The sequence below is a fragment of the Oncorhynchus kisutch genome, linkage group LG13 (assembly GCF_002021735.2).
Source record: "Oncorhynchus kisutch isolate 150728-3 linkage group LG13, Okis_V2, whole genome shotgun sequence".
NCBI lineage: Eukaryota > Metazoa > Chordata > Actinopteri > Salmoniformes > Salmonidae > Oncorhynchus > Oncorhynchus kisutch.
The window spans coordinates 127436-154235 of NC_034186.2; the positions used below are offsets into that span (position 1 = coordinate 127436).

The following is a 26800-nucleotide window of genomic DNA, read 5'->3' on the forward strand; positions in this document are numbered from 1 at the left end:
TCTGCTGAGAGAGGTCAAGCCTCCACTAGTCTTTCTGCTGAGAGAGGTCAAGCCTCCACTAGTCTTTCTGCTGAGAGAGGTCAAGCCTCCACTAGTCTTTCTGCTGAGAGAGGTCAAGCCTCCACTAGTCTTTCTGCTGAGAGAGGTCAAGCCTCCACTATTCTTTCTGCTGAGAGAGGTCAAGCCTCCACTAGTCTTTCTGCTGAGAGAGGTCAAGCCTCCACAAGTCTTTCTGCTGAGAGAGGTCAAACCTCCACTAGTCTTTCTGCTGTGAGAGAGGTCAAGCCTCCACTAGTCTTTCTGCTGAGAGAGGTCAAGCCTCCACTAGTCTTTCTGCTGAGAGAGGTCAAGCCTCCACTAGTCTTTCTGCTGAGAGAGGTCTAACCTCCACTAGTCTTTCTGCTGAGAGAGGTCAAGCCTCCACTAGTCTTTCTGCTGAGAGAGGTCAAGCCTCCACTAGTCTTTCTGCTGAGAGAGGTCAAGCCTCCACTAGTCTTTCTGCTGAGAGAGGTCAAGCCTCCACTAGTCTTTCTGCTGAGAGAGAGGTCAAACCTCCACTAGTCTTTCTGCTGTGTGAGAGGTCAAACCTCCACTAGTCTTTCTGCTGAGAGAGGTCAAGCCTCCACTAGTCTTTCTGCTGTGAGAGGTCAAGCCTCCACTAGCCTTTCTGCTGTGTGAGAGGTCAAGCCTCCACTAGCCTTTCTGCTGTGTGAGAGGTCAAGCCTCCACTAGTCTTTCTGCTGTGAGAGAGGTCAAGCCTCCACTAGTCTTTCTGCTGTGTGAGAGGTCAAGCATCCACTAGTCTTTCTGCTGAGAGAGGTCAAGCCTCCACTAGTGTCTTTCTGCTGAGAGGTCAAGCCTCCACTAGTCTTTCTGCTTTGAGAGGTCAAGCCTCCACTAGTCTTTCTGCTGTGTGAGAGGTCAAACCTCCACTAGTCTTTCTGCTGAGAGAGGTCAAGCCTCCACTAGTCTTTCTGCTGAGAGAGGTCAAGCCTCCACTAGTCTTTCTGCTGAGAGAGGTCAAGCCTCCACTAGTCTTTCTGCTGAGAGAGGTCAAGCCTCCACTAGTCTTTCTGCTGAGAGGTCAAGCCTCCACTAGTCTTTCTGCTGAGAGAGGTCAAGCCTCCACTAGTCTTTCTGCTGAGAGAGGTCAAGCCTCCACTAGTCTTTCTGCTGAGAGAGGTCAAGCCTCCACTAGTGTCTTTCTGCTGTGAGAGGTCAAGCCTCCACTAGCCTTTCTGCTGTGTGAGAGGTCAAGCCTCCACTAGTCTTTCTGCTGTGAGAGAGGTCAAGCCTCCACTAGTCTTTCTGCTGTGTGAGAGGTCAAGCCTCCACTAGTCTTTCTGCTGTGAGAGAGGTCAAGCCTCCACTAGTCTTTCTGCTGTGTGCGAGGTCAAGCCTCCACTAGTCTTTCTGCTGTGTGAGAGGTCAAGCCTCCACTAGTGTCTTTCTGCTGTGAGAGGTCAAGCCTCCACTAGTCTTTCTGCTGTGTGAGAGGTCAAGCCTCCACTAGTCTTTCTGCTGTGTGAGAGGTCAAGCCTCCACTAGTCTTTCTGCTGTGTGAGAGGTCAAGCCTCCACAAGTCTTTCTGCTGAGAGAGGTCAAGCCTCCACTAGTCTTTCTGCTGAGAGAGGTCAAGCCTCCACTAGTCTTTCTGCTGAGAGAGGTCAAGCCTCCACTAGTGTCTTTCTGCTGTGTGAGAGGTCAAGCCTCCACTAGTCTTTCTGCTGTGTGAGAGGTCAAGCCTCCACTAGTCTTTCTGCTGTGTGAGAGGTCAAGCCTCCACAAGTCTTTCTGCTGTGTGAGAGGTCAAGCCTCCACTAGTCTTTCTGCTGTGTGAGAGGTCAAGCCTCCACTAGTCTTTCTGCTGTGAGAGAGGTCAAGCCTCCACTAGTCTTTCTGCTGTGAGAGAGGTCAAGCCTCCACTAGTCTTTCTGCTGTGAGAGAGGTCAAGCCTCCACTAGTCTTTCTGCTGTGTGAGAGGTCAAGCCTCCACTAGTCTTTCTGCTGTGAGAGAGGTCAAGCCTCCACTAGTCTTTCTGCTGAGAGAGGTCAAGCCTCCACTAGTCTTTCTGCTGTGTGAGGTCACGCCTCCACTAGCCTTTCTGCTGAGAGAGGTCAAGCCTCCACTAGCCTTTCTACTGTGTGAGAGGTCAAGCCTCCTAGTCTTTCTGCTGTGTGATAGGTCAAGCCTCCACTAGTCTTTCTGCTGTGTGAGAGGTCAAGCCTCCACTAGTCTTTCTGCTGTGTGAGAGGTCAAGCCTCCACTAGTCTTTCTGCTGTGTGAGAGGTCAAGCCTCCACTAGTCTTTCTGCTGTGAGAGAGGTCAAGCCACTAGTCTTTCTGCTGTGTGAGAGGTCAAGCCTCCACTAGTCTTTCTGCTGTGTGATAGGTCAAGCCTCCACTAGTCTTTCTGCTGTGTGAGAGGTCAAGCCTCCACTAGTCTTTCTGCTGTGAGAGAGGTCAAGCCTCCACTAGTCTTTCTGCTGTGTGAGAGGTCAAACCTCCACTAGTCTTTCTGCTGTGTGAGGTCAAAACTCCAATAGTATCTTTGCTCCAGGAGACATTCCGGTTTATAGATTTGGCTTTGGTGACAGGAAGTTTGTCAGAAATGGGTCAAACAGAGGGCTGTTAAATATGTTTTTGGAGTACGGGATGTCACCTTCAGCAGCGACAGACCACGTACAGGTCTCCTGGGGGAAAGAGGCTCGTCTACACATGACCTACTGAATATACTTTGTCAAAGTTATCAGGAACATAAAACAGTAAAGAGTGTACCATATTAATGTCCTCTGATATTTCACAACTCAGACTTGGAAGAGGGCCTTTCTTGCATGGTATTAAAAGATGTATTTTTATTAGAGCAGACTGTCTCCTGAATTACCTTTGTGATGAGCAGTGGTTCTCGGTGCTCTCTGCCTCCTTTGAGTGTGAATCCCCATGGAGCACCCCCGGAGAGCAGGACATCTACCAGCCGCCACCCCTCCCGGCTCCTCTGATCCATGTCTTCCGGTCTCTCCATCAGCCAATGGTTGTGATCGCCATCAGAATACCGGGGCTCACTCCTACTATCCAAGGTGTCCATGGAGCTTAGAAAAACACCTCACTTGATAAAAGACAGAGGTCAGTTTTCAATAACAGAAAAAAATTAAGCTTTTTCTTGATAACTGAAGAAAAAAAAAACATTTTTACTACATCACTATGCCTTCTCCTGATCACACGCCAGACTGTAACGCCCGATGTCCACCAGATACATCTGCGTTTTATTTGGCCATATGTCTAGCTCACATTTTTGTAGTTGATGCACCTGCGTCGCTTTTCAACTTGTTGGAGTATGTGTGTGTACTTCCCTTTGTACCACCGTTCTGTACAGCAAAGCAGGAGTGGAAAATATTTTACTCATGCGGCACGCAGAATGCACCGAAACCTAGTGCGGCATCCCCAGCGTAGCGTTTCGGACTGATAAAAGGAGGACTTCCGCCGGAACGCAAACAGTTTGATGAATCTGGTGGACATGAGGCGTAATGCTCTTAGTTGAGACTTAAAACATGTTGTCAGCATACAGGGTTGAACCAACGTTAGCTAAATAACTCATCCAAATAGAGTAGGACCCCTGCTTTGTGAGTCACTCTAATAAGTTATCACATGAACAGGCAAAGTTGTATCTAGTTAGTTATCTAAAATACGTTAATGTAATATTTAACTAGTCAGCTAAGATCATATTGTTCACAAACAACAAACTCGCGAAGTCTCACGCACGTCAAGCTAGTTAATGTTTGCTAGGCTAGCTCCAAACTAGCAGTCGATTAGATATTTTTCCAAACACATGGAAATACCTGGGACTTTCTGGAAACCGGTATATAAATTCAATAAAGTATTACACTTGACTTTAATAAATTAAACATTCAGGCATGAACTGTTTGCTAGAGTAATTCATCGCAGAGGTTTAAACTCGATAGTGTTAAATTTAGTTTCCAACGTTAGCTACCTGGGAATTCAATGTGTTGAAAATGACCCGATCTTGTCTGGTTTGCTTTTGTCGACGAGCACAGCTTTCAAAGTTATGCATTCTTCATAATATTCGTCACTTGTCTTCTGCCAATTAATGGACATACGTGTAATTATCTAGTTAACAAATCGTTTTCAAGCGACCCACCTTTTCCAAGAGACTAGCTAGCATGCTAGTTTATTAACCTGTGGATGCAATGGATTTACACAGCAACCTGGGATTTGGACAGCTGCAGCCTGCTGTCATAGACTAGACATAACATCGCAAACGCAAATCCAAGGCACTTCAATGAGTATGATATGTTGAAGGCATACTTCAGGATTTTGGCAATAAGGCCTTTATCTACGTCCCCAGAGAAAGATGAATTTATGGATACCTTTTTAAGTCTCTGTCCAGTATGAAGGAAGTTAGAGATAGTATTGGCTGGCAAAACTAACTAGCATTAGCGCAATAGCTGGAAGTCTATGGATATCTGCTAGCATGCTTGCACATATAACATCAATTGTAATTCGCAACATATCATACGAAATGTCTGATGGAGAACCACAAATTAATACAATGCGAAACGTTACAAAGTAATTATTTGTAAAATGTACTTTTATTAAGTTACGTCTACCGATGACTCTAGGTTGATCTTCCAAATTGCCAACGAGCCTCTGACATATACTACAACAGCACCACCTGGTGTTGTAGACATGTAACTTTACCTCGAAAAGGATGACAGTAGTTTATGCACATAGAGTTTACGTGCTATCGAGTAGATACTATAGACTTTAGTCTATAGAGCTCGCCAGCTTGAAGTGGGCAGGGCAAACCCGTTTTGGTGATCAAATCAAATCAAATCAAATTTATTTATATAGCCCTTCGTACATCAGCTGATATCTCAAAGTGCTGTACAGAAACCCAGCCTAAAACCCCAAACAGCAAGCAATGCAGGTGTAGAAGCACGGTGGCTAGGAAAAACTCCCTAGAAAGGCCAATACCTAGGAAGAAACCTAGAGAGGAACCAGGCTATGTGGGGTGGCCAGTCCTCTTCTGGCTGTGCCGGGTGGAGATTATAACAGAACATGGTCAAGATGTTCAATGTTCATAAATGACCAGCATGGTCGAATAATAATAAGGCAGAACAGTTGAAACTAGAGCAGCAGCACAGTCAGGTGGAAGTTGAAACTGGAGCAGCAGCATGGCCAGGTAGACTGGGGACAGCAAGGAGTCATCATGTCAGGTAGTCCTGGGGCATGGTCCTAGGGCTCAGGTCAGTTGAAACTGGAACAGCAGCATGGCCAGGTGGACTGGGGACAGCAAGGAGTCATCATGTCAGGTAGTCCTGGGGCGCGGTCCTAGGGCTCAGGTCCTCCGAGAGAGAGAAAGAAAGAGAGAAGGAGAGAATTAGAGAACGCACACTTAGATTCACACAGGACACCGAATAGGACAGGAGAAGTACTCCAGATATAACAAACTGACCCCAGCCCCCTGACACATAAACTACTGCAGCATAAATACTGGAGGCTGAGACAGGAGGGGTCAGGAGACACTGTGGCCCCATCCGAGGACACCCCCGGACAGGGCCAAACAGGAAGGATATAACCCCACCCACTTTGCCAAAGCACAGCCCCCACACCACTAGAGGGATATCTTCAACCACCAACTTACCATCCTGAGACAAGGCTTGATTTCTGGTATATTATCAAAATCAATCACATCACATTTTTGGACTCATTTAGACTTTACAGTGAAATGCTACTAGCCCTTTCCCAACATTGGAGACTTAAAAAGTAAGGAAATAGAAACACAATAGATAATAATGAGGGTATAATCAAGGAGTAGCGGTACCGAGTCAATGTGCTGGGGTACCACGTCGTAATATGTACGTGTAGGCAGGGGTAATAGTCACAAGGCTATCAGGACAGATAATCAACATAGTAGTAGCAGCAGCGTGTGTGTGTTGGATTGTCAGTGTAAGTATATGTGAGTGTGTAGTTAGAGTCTAGTGAGTGTGCATAGACCAGTGGTGACCCATCATTCAGGGCGACACGTCATTTGAGCCCCACCTGTTTGGCATTAATATGTGCATCAAAGCAAGGACCGAGAAGCTGTTTTTCAGTCTCTATCTTAAGGCCATCAGACTGTTAAACAGCCATCACTAATATTGAGTGGCTGCTGCCAACATACTGACTCATCTCTAGCCACTTTAATAATGAAAAATAAATGAATGTATCACTAGCCACTTTAAACAATGCCACTTTATATAATGTTTACATACCCTACATTTCTCATCTCATATGTATATACTGTACTCTATACCATCTACTGCATCTTGCCTATGCCGTTCTGTACCATCACTGATTCATATATCTTTATGTACATATTCATATTCATTCCTTTACACTTGTGTGTGTAAGGTAGTTGTTGTGAAATTGTTGGGTTAGATTACTTGTTGGTTATTACTGCATGGTCGGAACTAGAAGCACAAGCATTTCGCTACACTCGCATTAACATCTGCTAACCATGTTATGTGACAAATAAAATTTGATTTGATCTGCTAACCATTGCCTACCTGGTTAAATAAAGGTGAAATAACATAAATAAATAAATAAAAATGTGTATGTGACAAATAAAATTTAATTTGTGATTTCATTTGTGTCACATATCAGTTTTCAAACAATGTAAAAAAAAATATATACAAACATGGTCTCTTTGCTTTCTTGAGTAAGGTAGCTCCAAAATGCAGGTGTTTCAGCCTAGCTCAGTGCTTTCTCTGGTGGTGGGGCAGCCAGAGGAAAATACAGAGCGTAGGGGTTGGTAATGTTCCCTAGTTGCGCCGTGATTGGCTCAGTGTTCTGCCACTCATGAGGACACATGAGTGTTCTGCCACTCATGAGATTTAGAAGTGCCCATCCAAGAAGGCCCAAGGTCATTGGCCACATATAAAATGTTATCACGTTATATCTACTGTAGCTTTGATTGGACTGATCATGTCAACATCATACATTCAAAATCTTAGTTAGCAAGCTAGCAGTCATCATCATGAATCACATCTACAATCTACTGGCAAATCCTTTTCAATCCTTGTCATATGAAGAGAAATGACAGATAAAACGTATCGGTGCTCATCGGCCATTGGATATAAATATTACACAACAAGTTGGAAATCGCAAATTCAACAATTTGTGGTTTGGAAGGACTCAGTGGCTAACTGCAAGCGTTGCAAAGCAATCACTAGCCTGCTATCAAATCCAACTTTATTTGTCACAATACGACAAGTGTTCGCCTTTACCGTGAAATGCTTACTTACAAGCCCTTAACCGACAGTGCAGTTCAAGAAGAGTTAAGAAAATATTGACCAAATAAACTAAAGTATAAAATAATTAAAAGTAACACAATAACATAACATTAACGAGGCTATATATAGGGGGTACCGGTACCGAGTGGGGGGGTACAGGTTAGTCGAGGTAATTTGTGCATGTAGGTAGGGGTGAAGTGACTATACATAGATAATAAACAGTGAGTAGCAGCAGTATACAAAACAAATGTAGGGGGGGGGTCTGTGTAAATAGTCCGGAGGCCATTTGATTAATTGTTTAGCAGTCTTATGGCTTGGGGGTTACCCTCTGTAGCGCCTCATGGTCAGATGCCGAGCAGCTGCCATACCGGTCAGGATCCTCTCAGGTGCAGCTGTAGAATTTTTGAGGATCTGGGGACCCATGCCAAATCTTTTCAGTCTTCTGAGGGGAAAAGGTGTTGTGGTGCCCTCTTCAGAACTGTCTTGTTGTGTTTGGACCATGATAGTTTGTTGGTGATGTGGACACCAAGGAACTTGAAACTCTCGACCCGGTCCACTACAGCCCCATCAAAGTTTATTTTTTTATTTATTTTATTGTACCTTTATTTAACCAGGCAAGTCAGTTAAAAACACATTCTTATTTTCAATGATGGGCTGGGAACAGTGGGTTAACTGCCTGTTCAGGGGCAGAATGACAGATTTGTACCTTGTCAGCTGGGGGGTTTGAACTCACAACCTTCCGGTTACTAGTCCAACGCTCTAACCACTAGACTACCCTGCCGCCCCAAGTTAATGGGGGCCTGTTCGGCCTGCCTTTTCCTGTAGTCCACGATCAGCTCCTTTGTCTTGCTCACACTGAGGGAGAGGTTATTGTCCTGGCACCCCACGGCCAGGTCTCTGACCTCCTCCCTATAGGCTGTCTCATCATTGTCGGTGATCAGGCCTATCACTATTCGGTGGAGTGGGTGTGTTGTCGAAGTCTGGGTTTAAGGGTCTCCTTTCCAAGCTTAAAAGGATGAATATTCACATGCCATGGGCCAGAAAAGGTTGAATACATTGGCCATGCTGTCAATCCAGCATGACTTCTGCCACATTCAAAACAACTGGAAAATCACAGACTTCAGTGAGTTCAAGACAACTGGGAACTCTGAAAATAACTAGCTCCGACTAGGAAAATACGTTTTGAAAAGCCATCCAGCTCGGCATTCCAAGTCGGGAACACAGGCCTCTTTCTAGAGCTCCGACCTGAAGATCACTGACGCCAATATTCAACCTTGTTTTTTTTTTTAAGTTCCCAGTTATCTTGAAAGCACCATAAATCCAGAGAATGCCAGACTTTGATGACAAAGTTCTATGACAAAATTTGCCCACAAGAAGGATCACCGCGCCACCTTCCTGTTCAAGTGAGCACAGCACAATAAGGTGAGTCCAAAAATGTCTTGTATGCTGTTACATAAATTACGTAATATGCCAGGGAGATATGTATACTGTAGCTAAGAAAGTAACTCTAAGTGTCTGTGTAGTAAGCTGTTAGTAGCCCTTGTGCCTCACAGTAATCATTTGCTCGCTATCCCCCTCGTAACTCCCCCTCGTAACCTACTGTTCTGACTTGGTGGTGCACATATAGCCTATAGCCTGTTTTAGAGAAATGTAATCATTGAATATTGTAAGAGCTTTCATTGTCTGCTTATATGCCCCCTTTATTTATCCTACGGTTCTGACTTGGTGTACAGGCAGAATACCGTAAGAAAGGCCCATGTTCTGAATTCTGTCACTGTACATTTCAAAAGTGCTGAACAAATAATCATATTGACTACGTCCGTCCTAGCTTGCTTATTCATGTCTTAATCGAAATTACAGATTTTTTATTTTTACCCCCTTTTTCTCCCCAATTTCGGGATTACGATCTTGTTTCATCACTGCAACGGGCTCGGGAGAGGCAAAGGTTGAGTCATGCGTCCTCCGAAACATGACCTGCCAAACCGTGCTTCTTAGCACCCACTCGCTTAACCCGGAAGCCAGATGCACCAATGTGTCAGAGGAAACACTATTCAACTGACGACCGAAGTCAGCCTGCAGGCGCCAGGACCGCCACAAGGAGTCGCTAGAGCGTGATGAGTCAAGTTAAGGCCCTCCGGCTAAACCCTCCCATAACCCGGACAACGCTTGGCCAATTGTGCGCTGCCCTATGGGACTCCCGGTCATGGCCGGTAATGACACAGCCTGGGATCGAAAGCCCAGGCTATAGATGCTGTGCCTTAGACCACTGCACCACTTCGGAGGCCACAGATTGCCTCTTATAAGCTCGTCGTTCCCTTATGCCATAGTTTGTACATCTCACATTTGTTTAAGCAAGTCAACCATATCAGCTATGTTTTTTTTAAAGAGGCAGTAAATGAGGCTGAATTAGCTGTTTTGCAGCCAGACAAGGCTCCGCTGATAGCCAGGTGTAGCAGTGGTAAGGATTCCCTCCATGGTGCTGAAAAGAAAGTTCTGCTGTTGGGACAGCTTTATGCCTCTAACCCTATTACAGGGGCTGAGTCACTGGCTTACTGGTGCTCTTCCATGCTGTCCCTAGGAGGGGTGCGTCACTGAGTGGGTTGAGTCACTGACATGATCTTCTTGTCCGGGTTGGCGCCCCCCTCGGGTTCGTGCAGTGGGGTAGATCTTTGTGGGCTATACTCGGCCTTGTCTCAGGATGTTAAGTTGGTGGTTAAAGATATCCCCCTAGTGGTGTGGGGGCTGTGCTTTGGCAAAGTGGGTGGGGTTATATCCTGCCTGGTTGGCCCTGTCTGGGGGTATCATCGGATGGGGCCACAGTGTCTCCTGACCCCTCCGGTCTCAGCCTCCAGTATTTATGCTGCAGTAGTTTATGTGTCCGGGGGCCAGGGTCAGCTTGTTATATCTGGAGTACTTCTCCTGTCTTATCCGGTGTCCTGTGTGAATTTGTGTATGCTCTCTCTAATTCTCTCTCTCTTTCTCTCTCTCAGAGGACCTGAGCCCTAGGACCATGCCTCAGGATTACCTGGCATGATGACTCCTTGCTGTCCCCAGTCCACCTGGTCGTGCTGCTGCTCCAGTTTCAACCGTTCTGCCTACGGCTATGGAACCCTGACCTGTTCACCGGACGTGCGACCTGTCCCAAACCTGCTGTTTTCAACTCTCTAAAGACAGAAGGAGTGGTAGAGATACTCTCAATGATCGGCTATGAAAAGCTAACTGACATTTACTCCTGAGGTGCTGACTTGTTGCACCCTCTTCAACCACTGCAATTATTATTATTTGACCCTGCTGGTCATCTATGAACATCTTGGTCATGTTCTGTTATAATCTCCACCCGGCACAGCCAGAAGAGGACTGGCCACCCCTCAGAGCGTGGTTCCTCTCTAGGTTTCTTCCTGGGTTCCTGCCTTTCTAGGGAGTTTTTCCTAGCCACCGTGCTTCTACATCTGCATTGCTTGCTGTTTGGGGTTTTAGGCTGGGTTTCTGTATAGCTCTGTGACATCTGCTGATGTCAGAAGGGCTTTATAAATACATTTGATTGATTGATGTTATTATTCAACAACACAGACCCCAAAGGAAATCATGGGGAGAAAAATAGGTTTATTCAAAGAGGACAAATCATGGATGTTTTGCTGGGAAGTAGATGGTTCATTCTCCTCTGTCCTCAGTGACTTTCTCCACAGAACAAAGTAACCGGGGGTAATTTATAACCCCCACACTAGCCTGTGGTTGACCAATTAGAAGTCCTTGCAGTTAAATTGGGCCAATGGCCAAATAACAAGTATCCTATTTCAGGCTCAATGTACAGATGATTCAGACCAATGACAATGTGGCACACGTAGCCATGAGTCCAGGACTGACATTCCTACACAGATTCTAAACAGATGTTGATCTGAAAACCAACTATTTCCATTGATCGTTAATTCCCTATTGACCGTTAGTACTCTGCGTTGTGTATTATCTTAAAATATTCTTACACAAGGAATAAGTTAGTCATTCACTAAACCCTAAACCTCAACTAAATATTGTAATAAATAACGTGGAAATTGAGCAAGTTGATGTGACTAACCTGCGTGGTGTAACCCTGGATTGTAAACTGTCATGGTCAAAACATATTGATACAACAGTAGCTAAGATGGGGAGAAGTCTGTCCATAATAAAGCACTGCTCTGCCTTAACTCTATCAACAAGGCAGGTCCTACAGCCTCTAGTTTGGTCACAACTGGACTGCAGCACGGCTGGCCTTGGATGTACACAGAGAGCTAACATTAATAATATGTACATCTCGCCTGGCTCAAAGTGGAGGAGAGATTTACTTCATCACTACTTTTATTTATGAGAGGTATGGACATGTTGAACGCACCAAGCTGTCTGTTTGAACTACTGGCGCACAGCCCATGCATACCCCACAAGACATACCACAAGAGGTCTCTTCACAGTCCCCAAGTCCAAAACAGACTATGGGAGGCACACAGTACTACATAGAGCCATGACTACATGGAAATCTATTCCACAGTACTACATAGAGCCCTGACTACATGGAAATCTATTCCACAGTACTACATAGAGCCCTGACTACATGGAACTCTATTCCACAGTACTACATAGAGCCATGACTACATGGAACTCTATTCCACAGTACTACATAGAGCCATGACTACATGGAACTCTATTCCACAGTACTACATAGAGCCATGACTACATGGAACTCTATTCCACAGTACTACATAGAGCCATGACTACATGGAACTCTATTCCACAGTACTACATAGAGCCATGACTACATGGAACTCTATTCCACAGTACTACATAGAGCCATGACTACATGGAACTCTATTCCACAGTACTACATAGAGCCATGACTACATGGAACTCTATTCCACAGTACTACATAGAGCCATGACTACATGGAACTCTATTCCACAGTACTACATAGAGCCATGACTACATGGAACTCTATTCCACAGTACTACATAGAGCCATGACTACATGGAAATCTATTCTACATCATGTAACTGATGCAAACAGTAAAATTAGATTTTAAAAAACATAAAAATACACCTTATGGAACAGCGGGGACTGTGAAGAGAGACAAACATAGGCACAGACATGCATACACAAGATATCATACGCACTATACACACACATACACATGGATTTAGTACTGTAGATATGTGGTAGTGGTGGAGTAGGGGCCTGAGGGCACACAGTGTGTTGTGAATGTATTGTAATGTTTTTAAAATTGTATAAAATGCCTTAATTATGTTGGACCCCAAGAACAGTAGCTGCTGCTGCCTTGACAGGAACTAATGGGGATCCATAATAAACCCAAGGAAGAGTAGCTGCTGCCTTGGCAGGAACTAATGGGGATCCATAATAGACCCCAGGAAGAGTAGCTGCTGCCTTGACAGGAACCAATAAATACATAATAAATACAAATACCTCAACCCAATCGAAAAACTTTGGGATGAATTGGATCGCCAACTGCGAGCCAGCCCTAATCACCCAGCATCAATGCCCGACCTCACTAATTATCTTGTGGCTGAATGGAAGCAAGTCCCCACAGCAATGTTCCAACATCTAGTGGAAAGCCTTCCCTAGAAGAATGGAGGCTGTTATAGCAGCAAAAGTGGGGACCAACTCCATATTAATGCCCATTATTTTGGAATGAGATTTTGATGAGCAGGTGTCCACATACATTCTTTGGCAACAGCTCTGGGGGACATTTCTGCAGTCAGCATGCCAATTGTACACTCCCTCAACTTGAGACATCTGTGGCATTGTGTTGTGAGACAAAACTGCACATTTTAGAGTGGCTGTTTATTGTCCCCAGCACAAGGTGCACCTGTGTAATGATCATGCCGTTAAATGATCTTATTGATATGCCACACCTGTCAGGTGGATGGATTATCTTGGCAAAGGAGAAATGTTCACTAACAGGGATAAAAACAAATTTTACAAAGAAATACGCTTTTTGTGCGTATGGAACATTTCTGTAATTTTTCATTTCTGAGTCTGTAATACCAACATGTTTTAAGCAGACCACCATAGTGCTGTGCCCAAGAACACTAAGGTAACCTGCCTAAATGACTACTGACCCATAGCACTCACGTCTGTAGCCATGACGTGCTTTGAAAGGCTGGTCATGGCTCACATCAACACCATCATCCCAGAAACCCTAGACCCACTCAAATTTGCATACCGCCCCAAAAGATGCACAGATGCTAAATCTATTGTACTCCACACTGCCTGTTCCCACCTGGACAAAAGAAACACCTATGTGAGAATGCTATTCATTGACAACAGCTCAGCGTTCAACACCATAGTGCCCTCAAAGCTCATCAGTAAGCTAAGGACCCTGGGACTAATTACCTCCCTCTGAAACTGGATCTTGGACTTCTGACGGGCCGCCCCCAGGTGGTGAGGGTAGGTAGCAACACATCCGCCACGCTGTTCCTCAACACAGGGGCTCCTCAGGGGTGCGTGCTCAGTCCCCTCCTGTACTCCTGTTCACTCATGACTGCCACGGCTCATGACTGCCACGGTCAGGCACGACTCCAACACCATCACTAAATTAGCTGATGACACAACAGTGGTAGGCCTGATCACCGACAACGATTAGACAGCCTATAGGGAGGAGGTCAGAGATCTGGCCGTGTGGTGCCAGGACAACAACCTCTCCCTCAACGTGATCAAGAAAAAGGAGATGATTGTGGACTATTAGGAAAAAGAGGACCGAGCACGCCCCCATTCTCATCGACGGGCTGCAGTGGCGCAGCCTGAGAGCTTCAAGTTCCTTGGTGTCCACATCACAAACAAACTAACACCGAGACAGTCGTGAAGAGGGCACGACATAACCTATTCCCCCTCAGGAGACTGAAAAGATTTGGCATGGGTCCTCAGATCCTCAAAAGGATTTATACAGCTGCACCATCGAGAGCATCCTGCCTGACTGGTTGCATCACTGCCTGGTATGGCAACTGCTCAGCCTCCGACAGCAAGGCACTACAGAGGGTAGTGCGTACAGCCCAGTACATCGCTGGGCCAAGCTTACTGTCATCCAGAACCTCTATACCAGGCAGTGTTAGAGGAAGGCTCTAAACATTGTCAATGATTCCAGCCACCCTAGGCATAGACTGTTCTCTCTGCTACTGCATGGCAAGCTGTACCGGAGCTCCAAGTCTAGGTCCAAGAGGCTTCTTAACAGCTTCTACCCCTAGTCAAATGTCTACCCAGACTATTTGCATTGGCCCACCCCCTTTTTTTACACTGCTGATACTCTGTTATCATCTATACATAGTCACTCTAATGACTCTACCTACATGTACATACTACCTCAACTAACCGGTGCCCCCGCAAATTGACTCTGTATTGGTAACCCCCTGTATGTTGCCTCACTATTGTTATTTTACTGCTGCTCTTTAATTAGTTGTTACTGTTATCTTTTATTCTTAAATTCTTATCTGTATTTTTAAACTGCATTGTTTATTAGGGTTCATAAATAAGCATTTCAATGTAAGGTACACCTGTTGTATTCGGCGCATGTGACTAATAAAATGTAGTTTGATTTTGATTTGAAACACACTGGAAGCACTGTCTTGTTTGAGAGCCGAGTCGCAGCCTTGCAGCGCCACCGGAAGCATCACATACATGGATGTCTATGAGGACTTGTGTCTGTATTCTGCAAGTAAATGTTGGCGCAAAGTGGAACAAATCAGCTCACATTCCTGCTGAGTACAGAGAGAGCAGGACTCTGCGTCTGTCTGGACTCACTGGTACAGATCAATAGACTGTCTGAACTCACTGCAACAGATCAATAGACTGTCTGAACTCTCTACTACAGATCAATAGACTGTCTGAACTCTCTACTACAGATCAATAGACTGACTGAACTCACTACTTCAGATCAATAGACTGTCTGACTGAACTCACTGCTACAGATCAATAGACTGTCTGACTGAACTCACTGCTACAGATCAATAGACTGTCTGACTGAACTCACTGCTACAGATCAATAGACTGTCCGACTGAACTCACTGCTACAGATCAATAGACTGTCTGACTGAACTCACGACTACAGATCAATAGACTGTCTGAACTCACTGCAACAGATCAATAGACTGTCTGAACTCACTGCTACAGATCAATAGACTGTCTGACTGAACTCACTGCTACAGATCAATAGACTGTCTGACTGAACTCACTGCTACAGATCAATAGACTGTCTGACTGAACTCACTGCTACAGATCAATAGACTATCTGACTGAACTCACTGCTACAGATCAATAGACTGTCTGACTGAACTCACTGCTACAGATCAATAGACTGTCCGACTGTACTCACTGCTACAGATCAATAGACTGTCCGACTGAACTCACTGCTACAGATTAATAGACTGTCTGACTGAACTCACTGCTACAGATTAATAGACTGTCTGACTGAACTCACTGCTACAGATCAATAGACTGTCTGACTGAACTCACTGCTACAGATCAATAGACTGTCCGACTGAACTCACTGCTACAGATCAATAGACTGTCTGAACTCACGACTACAGATCAATAGACTGTCTGAACTCACCGCAACAGATCAATAGACTGTCTGAACTCACTGCTACAGATCAATAGACTGTCTGACTGAACTCACTGCTACAGATCAATAGACTGTCTGACTGAACTCACTACTACAGATCAATAGACTGTCTGAACTCACTGCTACAGATCAATAGACTGTCTGACTGAACTCACTACTACAGATCAATAGACTGTCTGAACTCACTACTACAAATCAGTAGACTGTCTGACTGAACTCACTGCTACAGATCAATAGACTGTCTGAACTCACTACTACAAATCAATAGACTGTCTGACTGAACTCACTGCTACAGATCAATAGACTGACTGAACTCACTGCTACAGATCAATAGACTGACTGAACTCACGACTACAGATCAATAGACTGTCTGACTGAACTCACTACTACAGATCAATAGACTGTCTGAACTCACTGCAACAGATCAATAGACTGTCTGAACTCACTGCTACAGATCAATAGACTGTCTGAACTCACTGCTACAGATCAATAGACTGACTGAACTCACTGCTACAGATCAATAGACTGTCTGACTGAACTCACTACTACAGATCAATAGACTGTCTGACTGAACTCACTGCTACAGATCAATAGACTGACTGAACTCACTGCTACAGATCAATAGACTGACTGAACTCACGACTACAGATCAATAGACTGTCTGACTGAACTCACCACTACAGATCAATAGACTGTCTGAACTCACTGCAACAGATCAATAGACTGTCTGAACTCACTGCTACAGATCAATAGACTGTCTGAACTCACTGCTACAGATCAATAGACTGACTGAACTCACTGCTACAGATCAATAGACTGTCTGACTGAACTCACTACTACAGATCAATAGACTGTCTGAACTCACTGCAACAGATCAATAGACTGTCTGAACCCACTACTACAGATCAATAGACTGTCTGAACTCACTACTACAGATCGATAGACTGTCTGAACCCACTACTACAGATCAATAGACTGTCTGAACTCTCTACTACAGATGAATAGACTGTCTGAACTCACTGGGGCGGCAGAGTAGCCTAGTGGTTAGAGCGTTGGACTAGTAACCGGAAGGTTGCAAGTTCAAACCCCCGAGCTGACAAGGTACAAACCTGTCGTTCTGCAATAGGCAGTTAACACACTGTTCCTAGGCCGTCATTGAAAATAAGAATTTGTTCTTAACTGACTAAATAAAGGTAAAATAAAATATAAAACTGGTACAGATCAATAGACTGACTGAACTCACTGCTACAGATCAATAGACTGTCTGACTGAACTCACTGCTACAGATCAATAGACTGTCTGACTGAACTCACTGCTACAGATCAATAGACTGTCTGACTGAACTCACTGCTACAGATCAATAGACTGTCTGACTGAACTCACTGCTACAGATCAATAGACTGTCTGACTGAACTCACTGCTACAGATCAATAGACTGTCTGACTGAACTCACTGCTACAGATCAATAGACTGTCTGACTGAACTCACTGCTACAGATCAATAGACTGTCTGACTGAACTCACCGCTACAGATCAATAGACTGTCTGACTGAACTCACTGCTGCAGATCAATAGACTGTCTGAACTCTCTACTACAGATCAATAGACTGACTGAACTCACTGCTACAGATCAATAGACTGTCTGAACTCACTGCTACAGATCAATAGACTGTCTGACTGAACTCAATGCTACAGATCAATAGACTGTCTGAACTCACTGCTACAGATCAATAGACTGTCTGACTGAACTCACTGCTACAGATCAATAGACTGTCTGAACTCTCTACTACAGATCAATAGACTGACTGAACTCACTGCTACAGATCAATAGACTGTCTGAACTCACTGCTACAGATCAATTGACTGTCTGACTGAACTCAATGCTACAGATCAATAGACTGTCTGAACTCAATGCTACAGATCAATAGACTGTCTGAACTCACTGCTACAGATCAATAGACGGTCTGACTGAACTCACTGCTACAGATCAATAGACTGTCTGAACTCACTACTACAGATCAATAGACTGACTGAACTCACTGCTACAGATCAATAGACTGTCTGAACTCACTACTACAGATCAATAGACTGTCTGAACTCACTGCTACACAGACTATAGACTGTCCGTCTGACTGAACTCAATGCTACAGATCAATACTGTTTCTGACTGAACTCAATGCTACAGATCAATAGACTGTCTGAACTCACTACGATAGATCAATAGACTGTCTGAACTCACTGCTACAGATCAATAGACTGTCTGAACTCACTGCTACAGATAAATAGACTGTCTGAACTCACTGCTACAGATCAATAGACTGTCTGAACTCACTGCGATAGATCAATAGACTGTCTGAACTCACTACGATAGATCAATAGACTGAGTTAACTTACTGCTACACGGACTATAGACTGTCCGTCTGACTGAACTCAATGCTACAGATCAATACTGTCTCTCTGACTGAACTCAATGCTACAGATCAGACTAGTTGAGTCTATTGAAACAGGGCCAGTTTGTTTGTTCAATCTTGCCAACTCATTGTCATGCAAAATTGTTTGTCTTGACAATAAGCAATGTAATCTACATGGAAATGATTGAAGTAAAACATTGTAGGAAGTATAATTTTATTAAAGCTTATGCTGACAGTTCTGACCACTAAGTAGCTGATATTACAAACATTCTGTTTACTGTCGGTCATCATCGTATGTTATTGTATTTTATTTTGATGACAGTCACATGAATGAATAATTATATGTCAGTGATGACACTGACGTACAGTACAATCCATCATAAACATTTTCCAAATTCCCCAATGCGACTGCATCGTTGACATATTCACAATTATTAATTACAAGGAAAGAGAGTGGGCAAACATAAAATGTAAATGTAACATTAACACAATTAAAATGTGTGTTTGTTTTGTTTTTATTTCCATGGTTGGATCACACACGTGCAGCGCAGTCCTGAAAGACAACATGGGGAAAGGCATTAAGGTTGCTACAATTTGTACCTACAGTACAGTTAAGAGGCGCTTCTTTTGAAACTGGAACACTTCATTGAAGGGAAGGTAACTTTGGAGTGTCAGTCATGTGAGGTTGGATGTTCTGGTTCAGTCTGTCATCACACAGTTCAATATACACCTGAACTTGTTTAACACACAGTACAGGTGAGTACAGTATAACGCGGGCTACGTCCCAAATGGCACCCTAATCTGTTTATAGAGCACTACAGTAGGACCCAAATAAAATGACCCGCGGGGCGCCAGTTGGGGAACCCTGCTTTAGAATCATGGAGGGAAGAAGCCTCTGGCATATGTCCTCTCATCATGATAAACAGTAACAATATGCATCCCAAATGGCACCCTATTCACCATATAGTGCACTACTGTTGACCAGGGCCCATAGGGAACATAGGGATCAGGGCCCATATGGAACATAGGGATCAGGGCCCATATGGAATATAGGGAACAGGGCCCATAGGGAACATAGGGATCAGGGCCCATAGGGAACATAGGGATCAGGGCCCATAAGGAAAATAGGGATCAGGGCCCATAGGGAAAATAGGGATCAGGGCCCATAGGGAATATAGGGATCAGGGCCCATAGGGAACAGGGCCCATAGGGAATATAGGGAAGAGGGCCCATAGGGAATATAGGGATCAAAGCCCATAGGGAACATAGGGATCAGGGCCCATAGGGAACATAGGGATCAGGGCCCATAGGGAATATAGGGATCAGAGCCCATAGGGAATATAGGGATCAGAGCCCATAGGGAACAGGGCCCATAGGGGACGTAGGGATCAGGGCCCATAGGTAATGTAGGGATCAGGGCCCCACTATATAGGGAATAGGGTGCCATTTGGGACTAATTAGCTTGTCTGTCCTCCTCAGGCAATACTTATACAGAGGTATAAACATGTCACAAGGCTCTTTGTTTGTGTTCAGTGCTGCTAGGGACAGACATACAGTTGAAGTTGGAAGTTTACATACACTTAGGTTGACTGTGCCTTTAAACATCTTGGAAAATTCAAGAAAATTATTTAATGGCTTTAGAAGCTTCTGATAGGCTAATTGACATAATTTGAGTCAATTGGAGGTGTACCTGTGGATGTATTTCAAGGCATACCTTCAAACTCAGTGACTCTATGCTTGACATCATGTGAAAATCAAAAGACCTCATAAAAAAAAAAATTGTAGACCTCCACAAGTCTGGTTCATCCTTGGGAGCAATTTCCAAACGCCTGAAGGTACCACGTTCATCTGTACAAGCAATAGTACGCAAGTATAAACACCATGGGACCACGCAGCCTTCATCGTTCTGTCTCCTAGAGATGAACGTACTTTGGTGCAAAAAGTGCAAATCAATCCCAGAACAACAGCAAAGGACCTTGTGAAGATGCTGGAGGAAACAGGTACAAAAGTATCTATATCCACAGTAAAACAAGTTCTATATCGACATAACCTGAAAGGCCGCTCAGCAAGGAAGAAGCTACTGCTCCAAAACCGCCATAAAAAAGCCAGACTACGGTTTGGCAACTGCACATGGGGACAAAGATCATACTTTTTGGAGAAATGTCCTCTGGTCTGATGAAACAAAAATAGAACTGTTAGGCCATAATGACCATTGTTATGTTTGGAGGAAAAAGGGGGAGGCTTGCAAGCCGAAGAACACCATCCCATCCGTGAAGCACAGGGGCGGCAGCATTATGTTGCGGGGGTGCTTTGCTGCAGGAGGGACTGGTGCACTTCACAAAATAGATGGCAACATGAGGATGGAAAATTATGTGGATATATTGAAGCAACATCTCAAGACATCAATTAAAGCTTGGTCGCAAATGGGTCTTCCAAATGGACAATGACCCCAAGCATACTTCCAAAGCTGTGGGAAAATGGCTTAAGGACAACAGAGTCAAGGTATTGGAGGGGCCTTCACAAAGCCCTGACCTCAATCCTATAGAAAATCTGTGGGCAGAACTGAAAAAGCGTGTGCGAGTAAGGAGGCCTACAAACCTGATTCAGCTACACCAGCTCTGTCAGGAGGAATGGGCCAACATTCACCCAACTTATTGTGGGAAGCTTGTGGAAGGCTACCCAAAACATTTGACCCAAGTTAAACAATTTAAAGGCATAGCTACCAGATACTAATCGAGTGTATGTAATCTTCTGACCCACTGGGAAAGTGATCAAATAAATTAAAGCTGAAATCAATAATTCTCTCTACTATTATTCTGACATTTCACATTCTTAAAATAAAGTGGTGATCCTAACTGACCTAAGACAGGGAATATTTATGAGGATTTAATGTCAGGAATTGTGAAAAACCACTATATATGGCTGTATAAATGTAGTAAATGAGTATAAATGTATTTGGCTAAGGTGTATGGAAACCTCCGACTTCAACTGTAAGTTATCACACAGTGTTCCAGGACAACAGTCAGTTCACAGAACAGGTAAAACACATCCAGCTGAAAAGGCAGAGACAGTCACAAGCTGCCGTGACTGAAGCAGAGACGATTGAGGTCTGTGCCTCATATGTTCAGTCCTTCTGTGTATTCTAGGACTGTAGATCAACACAGCAGATAAAACAGTTGTTAACAGATCATAGCAGATAAAACAGTTGTTTACAACAAATCATAGAAGATCTGTCTCCGGTTGAATCCTATAAAGATCCAGGTAAAGTATTTCACTGGTCCCAGATCAGCAACAGGTTCTAATCTGGAGGGTGAGGATGTCTTCAGAGCAGAGGTCCATTCTGACTGTTAGGTCACTGCCAAACAGAGATTTTGTGTCTGAAAATGACAGATTGACTGAAGGACCACAGAGATAGTCTCAAAGAACATCCACAACTTGTCTGTCTTTTTATGGATGCAACTTGTCCGAAAATAGTTGACTTGAGTTTAATTTACGACAGACAAAAACAGACACTATGATTTAATCCATATTTATGGGTATTTGTATGGTTGAAGCCTTATGGTTTAAATTGTCTGTCGGTCCTCCAGTCCAGCGGGGGCGCTGTGCTGTTAGATGGGGATAGAGACGATGGTCGGTAGCTTCCCAATAGGAGGAGGGTTGTATTTCTCTATTCTCATCAGGCGACGTAGGACGTCATCTCTGTCCCTAGGCCAGCTGTAGACATGAGTGTTCTGGAGCCACGTAGGGACGTGACACTGAGGGAGAGAGAGAGGAGTGAGCTTCACAAGAAACACTACTACAGATGGATGAGACAGATATTTCACCGGATGTGTAAATGTAAGACATCCGGTTGGAGTTTCCTCTCACTACCAAATATGGTGATGAGCGGAAGTCCTTTTTCCGGCAGTGGGAGAAGGTTGAGATGGATTTTGGCCGAAATTCTGCTAATTTCCTCATCAATGAAACATTTGATCTCCATACAGTTTTCTGTTTCCAAAACTAGAATCTATAAGAAACAGAGTGCACTACGTTTGGTAGACTTGACTTACCTAAGTGTTTATAGAGATGACATTGTTTAGGACGAGTGCACTAGATAGTGGCCGTTTTCCTAATGAACGTCATACATATTTATAAGGCACAAATGGTCTTCATCTTACAGGTGGTAGCTAGCTAGCTAGTTTGTCCCAGGTAGATAGTTACAAATAGTTACTTAAAGTTAGCTACATCAAACTCAATTGTTGAAGTCCCTCTTCTCCAACACTCCAGTCCAACGTCTGCATCTCATTTTGAAATAAATTTGAATATGATGGACATGTATTTTATTGACGTCACTAAGTAATCTGATCGACATCTGATAGACCAATAAACGCGGCTTTGAAAAACCCATCTCAACACTTGATCCAATCTAATCGGCACATTCCCACCTACTCGGCACACTCCCATTGGAAATGACAAGTTGTGGTCTATCTTAGTAGAACATCTTTGACACAACTGTAGTCCAAGTATGGGTAGCTGCAGGCCAGTATGGTGACTGGAGTATGGGTAGCTGCAGCCCAATATGGTGACTTGAGTATGGGTAGATGCAGCCCAATATGGTGACTTGAGTATGGGTAGCTGCGGCCCAGTATGGTGACTGGAGTATGGGTAGCTGTCTCCCAGTATGGTGACTGGAGTATGGGTAGCTGCAGGCCAATATGGTGACTGGAGTATGGGTAGCTGCAGCCCAATATGGTGACTGGAGTATGGGAAGCTGCAGGACTATAGGGTGACTGGAGTATGGGTAGCTACAGCCCAATATGGTGACTGGAGTATGGGTAGCTGCAGCCCAATATGGCGACTGGAGTATGGGTAGCTGCAGCCCAATATGGTGACTGGAGTATGGGTAGCTGTAGCCCAAAATGGTGACTGGAGTATGGGGTAGCTGCAGCCCAATATGGTGACTGGAGTATGGGTAGCTGTAGCCCAAAATGGTGACTGAAGTATGGGTAGCTGCAGCCCAATATGGTGACTGGAGTATGGGTAGCTGTAGCCCAAAATGGGGACTGGAGTATGGGTAGCTGCAGCCCAGTATGGTGACTGGAGTATGGGTAGCTGCAGGACAATATGGTGACTGGATTATGGGTAGCTGCAGGACAATATGGTGACTGGAGTATGGGTAGCTGCAGGACAATATGGTGACTAGAGTATGGGTAGCTGTAGGCCAAAATGGTGACTGGAGTATGGGTAGCTGCAGCCCAGTATGGTGACTGGAGTATGGGTAGCTGCAGGACAATATGGTGACTGGAGTATGGGTAGCTGCAGGACAATATGGTGACTGGAGTATGGGTAGCTGCAGGACAATATGGTGACTGGAGTATGGCTAGCTGCAGGACAATATGGTGACTAGAGTATGGGTAGCTGCAGGACAATATGGTGACTGGATTATGGGTAGCTGCAGGACAATATGGTGACTGGAGTATGGGTAGCTGTCCCCCAGTATGGTGACTGGAGTATGGGTAGCTATCCCCCAGTATGGTGACTGGAGTATGGGTAGCTGCAGCCCAATATGGTGACTGGAGTATGGGTAGCTGTAACCCAAAATGGTGACTGGAGTATGGGGTAGCTGCAGCCCAATATGGTGACTGGAGTATGGGTAGCTGTAGCCCAAAATGGTGACTGGAGTATGGGTAGCTGCAGCCCAGTATGGTGACTGGAGTATGGGTAGCTGCAGGACAATATGGTGACTGGAGTATGGGTAGCTTCAGCCCAATATGGTGACTGGAGTATGGGTAGCTGTAGCCCAAAATGGTGACTGGAGTATGGGTAGCTGCAGGACAATATGGTGACTAGAGTATGGGTAGCTGTAGCCCAACATGGTGACTGGAGTATGGGTAGCTGCAGCCCAGTATGGTGACTGGAGTATGGGTAGCTGCAGGACAATATGGTGACTGGAGTATGGGTAGCTGCAGGACAATATGGTGACTGGAGTATGGGTAGCTGCAGGACAATATGGTGACTGGAGTATGGGTAGCTGCAGGACAATATGGTGACTGGAGTATGGGTAGCTGCAGGACAATATGGTGACTAGAGTATGGGTAGCTGCAGGACAATATGGTGACTGGATTATGGGTAGCTGCAGGACAATATGGTGACTTGAGTATGGGTAGCTGTCCCCCAGTATGGTGACTGGAGTATGGGTAGTTGCAGGACAATATGACGACTTGAGTATGGGTAAATGAGTGTGTTGAAAGGAATGGGTGCATGGAAAGCGAATCAGCTAATTTGCTGTCACTCAAGACCGTTTTACATGGCTGTTTGGGATTCACAATGAGTCGATAAGCCGGTGACCAGTGCACCATCAACATGCTCCCTACTGGGCACCTGTATTACGGGCATGTGGCCATCAACATGCTCCCTACTGGGCACCTGTATCACGGGCATGTGGCCATCAACATGCTCCCTACTGGGCACCTGTATTACGGGCATGTGGCCATCAACATGCTCCCTACTGGGCACCTGTATCACGGGCATGTGGCCATCAACATGCTCCCTACTGGGCACCTGTATCACAGGCATGTGGCCATCAACATGCTCCCTACTGGGAACCTGTATTACGGGCATGTGGCCATCAACATGCTCCCTACTGGGCACCTGTATTACGGGCATGTGGCCATCAACATGCTCCCTACTGGGCACCTGTATCACGGGCATGTGGCCATCAACATGCTCCCTACTGGGCACCTGTATCACGGGCATGTGGCCATCAACATGCTCCCTACTGGGCACCTGTATTACGGGCATGTCACCGGCGCTAGCTAACTTGTCATGATTTATTGACAGCAGTGTAATGTTGTGTTGACTATAAAGCAGCTACAACAGCAGAGAGACAGACGTATATATTTTACCTTTCTAGCCCCAGGGAACAGGATAGGGATGAACCGGAAGTTCTTACTGCCGTTCTGAATGAACTCATTCTGCAGCTGCAGCACAAACACACAGAACATGTGACCCAGCGTTATGACACAGTCAGAGCCACATCATGATAACATAACATAACATGTCATAAGCTGTTGTAATGACACTGTCATGGCATATTCACACCTGTTGTGACACCTGTTGTGACCGTTATTCTATGGCTGGTTATGACACCTACATGAGAATGTCAAAAGCCACCAAACCTACCACACAAGGCAAAACATTTAATTACACCATAATCTACATGTCAACAGTGTGTTTGTTATAGAAAAATTAAAATTGATATGGTCAATTAAATTATCATTGTAATTGTGCACACATTGATGCCAGACAGCTGTTATGACATGGTTATAACCGTGTCATAATGTGTTATGACACCTGGTGTCAAGTGTTACCAAAATGTTTGATTTCACCTCATTTTAACATCGGTCATAAAAAAAACAGTTTTCCCATCTCAAGGTAAAAAAAAAGACTACAGTAAGTGTCAATTAAGTACCAAATAAAGTAACAGGGTTGACTGTAACAGGGTTAACTGTAACAGGGTTGACCATAACAGGGTTGACTGTAACAGGGTTGACCGTAACAGGGTTGACTGTAACAGGGTTGACTGTAACAGGGTTGACCGTAACATGGTTGACCGTAACAGGGTTGACCGTAACAGGGTTGACTGTAACATGGTTGACCGTAACAGGGTTGACAGTAACAGGGTTGACCGTAACAGGGTTGACCGTAACAGGGTTGACCGTAACAGGGTTGACTGTAACAGGGTTGACCGTAACCGGGTTGGCCGTAACAGGGTTGACCGTAACAGGGTTGACCGTAACAGGGTTGACTGTAACAGGGTTGACTGTAACAGGGTTGACCGTAACAGGGTTGACTGTAACATGGTTGACTGTAACAGGGTTGATCGTATCAGGGTTGACTGTACCAGGGTTGACCGTAACCGGGTTGACTGTAACAGGGTTGACTGTAACAGGGTTGACTGTAACAGGGTTGACTGTCACAGGGTTGACCGTAACAGGGTTGACTGTAACAGGGTTGACTGTAACAGGGTTGACTGTAACAGGGTTGACCGTAACAGGGTTGACCGTAACAGGGTTGACCGTACCAGGGTTGACTGTAACAGGGTTGACCGTAACAGGGTTGACCGTAACAGGGTTGACTGTAACAGGGTTGACCGTAACAGGGTTGACCGTAACAGGGTTGACTGTAACAGGGTTGACTGTCACAGGGTTGACCGTAACAGGGTTGACCGTAACAGGGTTGACCGTAACAGGGTTGACCGTAACAGGGTTGACTGTAACAGGGTTGACTGTAACAGGGTTGACCGTAACAGGGTTGACCGTAACAGGGTTGACTGTAACAGGGTTGACCGTAACAGGGTTGACCGTAACAGGGTTGACCGTAACATGGTTGACCGTAACAGGGTTGACTGTAACAGGGTTGACTGAAACAGGGTTGACCGTAACAGGGTTGACCGTAACATGGTTGACCGTAACAGGGTTGACTCTAACAGGGTTGACTGTCACAGGGTTGACCGTAACAGGG

General features: G+C 44.9%; 2 protein-coding genes across 9 annotated transcripts in view; both read right to left on the reverse strand.

Annotated features, from left to right (window-relative positions):
* Nucleotides 1-4260, reverse strand: part of shroom2a (shroom family member 2a) — a 112578-nt gene extending 108318 nt beyond the window's left edge. Inside the window, exons 1-2 of one of the 2 annotated variants that reach the window (XM_031838118.1) lie at nt 4157-4260; nt 2885-3106 (exon numbers count right to left, since the gene is read on the reverse strand). In XM_031838118.1, the coding sequence (XP_031693978.1) occupies nt 2885-3085 (201 nt within the window). In that variant the 5' untranslated portion in view covers nt 3086-3106; nt 4157-4260. The other variant, XM_020472802.2, reaches the window with a different exon arrangement.
* Nucleotides 4261-18495: 14235 nt separating this feature from the next.
* Nucleotides 18496-26800, reverse strand: part of LOC109880614 (adapter protein CIKS) — a 98095-nt gene continuing 89790 nt past the window's right edge. For 4 of the 7 annotated variants that reach the window (XM_031838124.1, XM_031838128.1, XM_031838129.1 and 1 more), the window contains 2 exons: nt 25183-25257; nt 21109-22053 (listed from right to left, as the gene is read on the reverse strand). In XM_031838124.1, coding sequence (XP_031693984.1) covers nt 21907-22053; nt 25183-25257 — 222 coding nt within the window. In that variant the 3' untranslated portion in view covers nt 21109-21906. Of the gene's footprint in view, nt 22054-25182; nt 25258-26800 lie in introns of all 7 variants that reach the window. The other 3 variants (XM_031838126.1, XM_031838123.1, XM_031838125.1) reach the window with 1 other exon arrangement.